Source organism: Orbicella faveolata, unplaced genomic scaffold (assembly GCF_042242905.1).
Source record: "Orbicella faveolata isolate gen_17 unplaced genomic scaffold, um_ofav_v1 contig_12, whole genome shotgun sequence".
NCBI lineage: Eukaryota > Metazoa > Cnidaria > Anthozoa > Scleractinia > Merulinidae > Orbicella > Orbicella faveolata.
The window spans coordinates 27,146,739-27,152,776 of NW_028301539.1; the positions used below are offsets into that span (position 1 = coordinate 27,146,739).

The 6,038-nt window shown below is 41.5% G+C and overlaps 1 protein-coding gene across 1 annotated transcript; it reads right to left on the reverse strand.

Annotated features, from left to right (window-relative positions):
• Positions 1–1,127: 1,127 nt before the first annotated feature.
• LOC149117401 (chymotrypsinogen B-like) lies at positions 1,128–4,595 on the reverse strand. The gene is made up of 5 exons (XM_089281436.1): positions 4,478–4,595; positions 3,921–3,977; positions 2,986–3,201; positions 1,572–1,822; positions 1,128–1,430 (listed from the first exon to the last, which is right to left on the reverse strand). The coding sequence occupies exons 1-5, from the start codon at positions 4,593–4,595 to the stop codon at positions 1,128–1,130; spliced, it is 945 nt and encodes a 314-aa protein (XP_089137562.1).
• Between the last annotated feature and the right edge of the window lie 1,443 nt (positions 4,596–6,038).

A 6,038-nucleotide genomic window follows, 5' to 3' on the forward strand; every position in this document is an offset into this window, starting at 1 on the left:
CGCACATAGTTATGTCTGATATGATCGCGACATAAGGGTCCCACATGTCGCGAGCATGCGCGTGCGATGATAGAATTTATGTCCAATATCGATCATGTTAGTGCGACCCCTGCCTAACTAGAAGACAATGGATAAAATGTAACAATCACTCCAGTCTCGATACCTGTGTTTAACAACTGGAAATCTAACCAACACTTTGTCGATGCTACAACCTTCAGGTAGCTCACCTTTTCGTTACACTGTTCTCCGTTGCTTTCTGTTATCTCAACTGGTTTGACAGCGAACTTCTTCAATGCTCTTCTTCAATTTAAGTTCAATTTCACCAGTATTTCAGTCCACAGATAAGTTCAGTTTAGATATTTCAGTGCTCATACAATGCTCATACAGTGCTCTGACAGTGCTCATTCAATTCACTTCAACACAGGCAAAGGTCCGGCCTACACAGCGCTCACAAATACGTAAATTTAATGTGGACCCTTAGCCTATCGGGCGTGCGACTTGCTTGTCGATCTAAACTTATATGTATAGATGATATGTTCTTATTATGAGTTTGTCCTTGAGCTCAAATTTATCCGATACTGGATAAAGCACAATCCACACTCAAAATCTTTGTTTAATGCTGAAATTAAAGGCTCTCCGCGGATCCTACAAACTGCAAACGACGGCCGCAAAGGACAAGTTTCTCACTCTCCGAAACCAAAGATGGCGAATTTTTGGTGTCTTATTTACTAGCTCCCAGAGTTCATTTCGCTTCCACCGAGAGATAAATCGTGCGCGACATAAGCGCAGCGCGAAAAAAGTGCGAAATCATTACCCAAAGGAATGCTGCGGGCCAGCATTAAGCGACGACTACGTCATCGCTTAAAAATGATTACAATTGACAGCACTTTACATTCCCTCTTTTATTGCTTATACATAATGCATTAGTCTTACAGGATTACGTTATTTAGGGGTTATTTTATAGTCAAATATAATATTTTCTCGTGAAATGTAACCCAAACCGTGATTTACCAGAATAAGTTACCGTTAGGCAAGATTATTTTTATTAGTTTGCCGTGATTCTTTTATTTTCCGTGAAACATGAGATAGTCAACCGACAATTTCAATCTCTTTACTGCCATCGACAATCATGGAGTTGGGTTTTGATTTATTGTTTCCTGCGCCCAGGGCTTAAGTACCAACACGTCAGAATACACTCCGAATCTATTCGGGCGCGCACAACCAACGCCCCAGCTGACGATACCCATAAGATACCATTTGTTATTGCTCGGACAGACCAGCGGTCCTCCACTGTCTCCTTGGCATGGACCAACTCTTCCCTGAGAGAAACCTGCACAGCGCATGCGTTCCGTAACGGGCAATCCGAGGTCGCTGTATGCTCGCCGACAAGTGTCACGTGGCACAAGAGGAACTTGGGCTTGCTGCAAAATCTGAAAAAACAATATCATAGATTTTAAATAGTCTTATTCTCTCCATACCTTGTACATTAAATGAATGTCTCTTCCAGCTCAACTCATTTGTGGATTTTACACACGCTTATCATGAATATCGTAAATACAAGTTATATTTACCTGTGAAATATTTCCCCACTCCTGTGTTCTGCCCCATCCAGTGGCATAGCAATTAGTTCCAGAAGGAAAATCCTTGGTGGGCAGACATACAGGTCTTACGTCATTGTTGAACTTGATTGGTTTCTTCAATTTGATCAATGCCACGTCATAGTCGGGCCCAGTCGCTGGCGGGTTAAATTTAGGATGTATGAAGATTTGGTCAATTGGGATAACTTGCTCGGTTCCGTCCGCTTTTCGAAGATTATATTCACCTGTTACACAGATAAACGTGTAGTTAGAAAACAAATTTAATCCATAGAATAGATTAGCCATAAATGGGAATAATTATTTCAAGGCTCGCGTTCGAGCTTTAAGCCTTTCAAATTTTTTCGCGTTGCTAAATCTGAAACGTAGAAACGTTTTTCAGTCTACAAAAGAGATGTTAAATGCTGTCAAGGATAGAGTAAAAAGAGATTTTTACCACAATTGGTACTAATCACGCAATCTGATTGGCTAATTTGCCGATGTCGCCATGGGTTGTAAGGTCACTTGCACGCATAACAGGCGTAAAGACAAACCAGCGAGACCGTCTCGTGAGAAGCATCACGCTGAAAACAAAGTCAAGTCACTCTCCAGTGTCCTCTAAACAGAATAGTCTTACTTGAAGGAGCAGCTGGAGTTGCGGAGGAAGCTTAATTGTGGGACCTGGCTATCTATTTCGTCACCCAGTGACACTGTACTCAGGAACAATTAATGTTAAATTACGTTGTAATCCTTTATAGGCTGATGTAAATGCTCAGGTAGCGCATTTTGGAGCCGGGATGTAGGATTCCACGTGCGAATATTTATTTTAGCTTGCCGTTTATGTATGCAACTTAGGAATATTTAAACGCTACGGTTCCCTAGCGCGCCAGTTTTCTCAACGTTTTCTCTAGCATCAAGTTAATATTATAGCGGAATCTCTACTCTACCTGCTAGCTTAACCGCCATCGCTACAGTCATGAACAATTGTAAGTCTTTACATTCTGTCCGGTATTTTTATTATCGCTCCTATTATTCTCATGTAATTTCATTTATTTTTCTGGTCGAACCTCGCTCGATCGCTCGCTCCTTCGTCGATCATTCAAACCTCAACGGGCTCCTCGAGTCTCAGTCAATAGAGCGTGAGTTCGAAAGACTACGCCTCGTGAGTCCACAACATTTTGACCACTGTGATGACGCGTATCGTTGTCGATAAGAATACAGACCACGCTAAACCACATTCGATTTGTAAATCTGCTACTTTTCATGGTCTACGTTCAAAGAAGTTGTAGAAAGTACTTGCAGAATATATACATATATATCTAAACCTTTCAAGTGAAACGGCTCTTAAACATTTAAAAAATACTATGATGTTATTTTGACATTACAGTGCGATTAAGAGGTGTGTCCTTACCAACGGTCAGTTTAAAAGACGCGGGATCTTTTCCGTTATTAAAACAGTGAGCTGCAGTAACGACCCAGTGCGGGGTAAGAATGGATCCTCCACACCAAACAGGGCCCTCAAACGCCTTATTGTCTAATAACACTTGCCACGGCCAAGACCCTGGTTGCGCGTCTGTGCCCCCTACAATTCTGGAACCGGCCTTTTTCGTGCCACACTGCACGTTCCCTAGCAATGAAAGACAGTTAAAGGTGAAGAGTTGTCAATGTACAAAAGACAAATTTTAACTGAGAACTAAAAATGTCGAGTGCGAGAAATTTTATTCAAGCTAATCATAACAAACTCAAAGGCAGGGCGGACCATTAGATTATTCATGGCTGGGGGCGAGTGGGGTGCATGAGTTTTAGCTGCTCGATATTCTCTATTTTTCTTCTAACAATGCAGGAGTTGAGTTTTTGTTTTCAAGTCTGCGTTATATGATTTTTCTATAATCTGAAGCGCCTGTGCACTCCGAATGATCTAATAATCTACCCTCAAAAATAAGCTCTTTCACCGCCGCTCTCTCGCGTTCGGTCTTTGTTTCCCCAGAGAAGAGTTCGGCGAAGGAGTGCGAGCTCGTTTCCCAAACAGCGGCTGGAGATCGAGTCTACCCCTAGTGCTGTAATTGACTAATCAGTATGCATAGAATTTAATAACCGGTGCGTAACGGAAAAAGCCGCAAGGATGGAAAATACGTGTATTCAAAGTTACAATTGGTTTTCTCGTTGCTGCTGATTGGTTAAAACAGGCAACATGTCTCCTCGGATTGATTTTCGCTCCTTGCGTGAGGACTAGGTTTACTAACCAGTAGGAAAACAGCAAATTTAAAACCCAAAGACATCGCATCATTCTTTAGACGTTTTATTGCAACTCGATCTCTATTTCAGTGAAAATGTACTATTTCTTACTCTGTAGCCGCGCAGGGGTATATGTGAGGGACCGAGGCAACTGCCATGTCAACGAAACTACAACAAGAAAAGACAGAAAATATTAGCAAGTGCTGCCTTAGTAGTGTCGTGTTTGTCTTGGTCGTAAAGAATATTGGATGTAAAGTAATCTTGGATGTAAAGTAGACGAAATTAATGTATAAATCTGTTTTGTGTAATCAAGGTAAACACCTGATTCTTAAAGAGGAATGTAAACTGAAGGTAAAGCAGACAATTCGTTTCATACTGAACAACTACCGTGATATTTCTATGATATCTCTGACTGTACAGTTTGTCGACCAAAATCTCCCGACCACTTCATTTTAAAACTGCTATATCTTCCCTTCCTCGGTCGCTGGTGTCTTCATACTGAGTTGTTCAAAATAGTTATCGTTACGTCGTTGCCTATCATTCGTACAGCGAAACCAGTACGCGAGCAAATCAATAGGCCATTTAGTTCGTATTTTCGCTATTGGACTAAAAGTAGCTTGCAACTGAGGCTAACGCGGGAAGTCATTTCAAATGCGTATGATATTTACCCCTTTTTAATGATATTCCCCCGCATAAGCCTCCTTTCCAAGCTAGTTCCAGTCCAATACTGGAATATGGTGGCTGTCCGCAGCCAAAAAAGACAGGAACAAAGAATTTTCCTTCCATTTTCTTTTATGCAAGTCCAGCACCACAAAACAAGCACACAGAAATTAATTCGCCTCGACAATAAAATCAACATTAAATTTACTCCAGTGTTGACTCGCGTGGCATTGCGGTGTACATATCCTTAATCAAATTCATATACTGAAAGAAACCTAATTTTCACACCACTTAAGCAACGATGTTGCTCATTTTCGAAAAACTGGTCGGAAACGAGGCGCACAGCCACTAAATCAAAGCCCAGTGAAGGTTTCTGACCTCTGTTGTTCTGCAATTTTATACTTTTACTCTGACGCGAACAGTCCTCGGATAATATACCTCCTCCATCCCGAAACTATGCCCATGGGCTTGACTTTAGACTTACACAGGTACTTGCAAACTGAAGAGTACTATGCATGTGGAGGTGTGATATCATGATGGTGCTTTGGGTTAGGCAAACAGGGATTGACGCCCTGGCGAACAAGCTGGGCCACTTGTAAAATTGATTTTAAGCTAATACCACCGTCACCTGGGGAGACAAAAAAGACAATGAGAAGAGCTTCATTTCAATGATCGAGCTCCTCGAGAAAGAAGTTATTAAAGATATCACATTGGGCTGTATGATGCAATCGAAATTATGAGAGGGTGCAAATGTCAGTCGAAACGTAAGCTCTGACTGCGTCACTGAAGCCCAGACCAATACAAGTTTATTTGCATGTATTAAAGGATAGTTTCACGGATATAACCCACCAAGTTCGACTGTGTATAAACCAATCAGAGGCGAGCATATAACTCGTGCCTCCGATTCAAGCAAAATATCAAATTTGATGTACTCGACGGAATTCAACATTTTCTGTAAAAATCCTTAGACATCTTCCGTGATTTTTGGGCGTCAGTCATTCTACGTCATTCACTCCTTCTATGAGGTATCCGTTAAGAGACCAAACATCCCTGAAACGTAGGATTTCCCTTCGGTAAGACGTCAATCTCATTGACTGAGGTCTTACGGTAACAACTCAACCTCTTGAAACACCCCTCCGAATATTCTTGAATTGGGTATGTTTCTCAGAAAAGGCTCACTTTTTCATCATTATCAACAAGACCGTCAACAAAAGCCCTTCATAACTTATGTTTAGAGCAACTTTGTCAGCCGCGACGGTCATAAATAGGCTATCGAATTTTTGGCCAGGTCATACAGTAAATAGGGTAGCAAATATCGAAGATTTTGGTCATAAATAGAGTACGGGTTTTGGTAAGTGGGCTGCACACTCCCATCCAACATTTCTGGGAGTACCCCCCTCCCCCTCGGGGGATTTATCATCGAAACTTTACTATATAACACAGCAATTAGCGTTCGTATAAATATCAACAATGATAACAGCCATACTGCTAACCTGCTGGATCTACCTACGAAACTAGGCACTAATACAAACCATCACGTTTGTTTCTGAATTTTTGTTCGCTAAACAG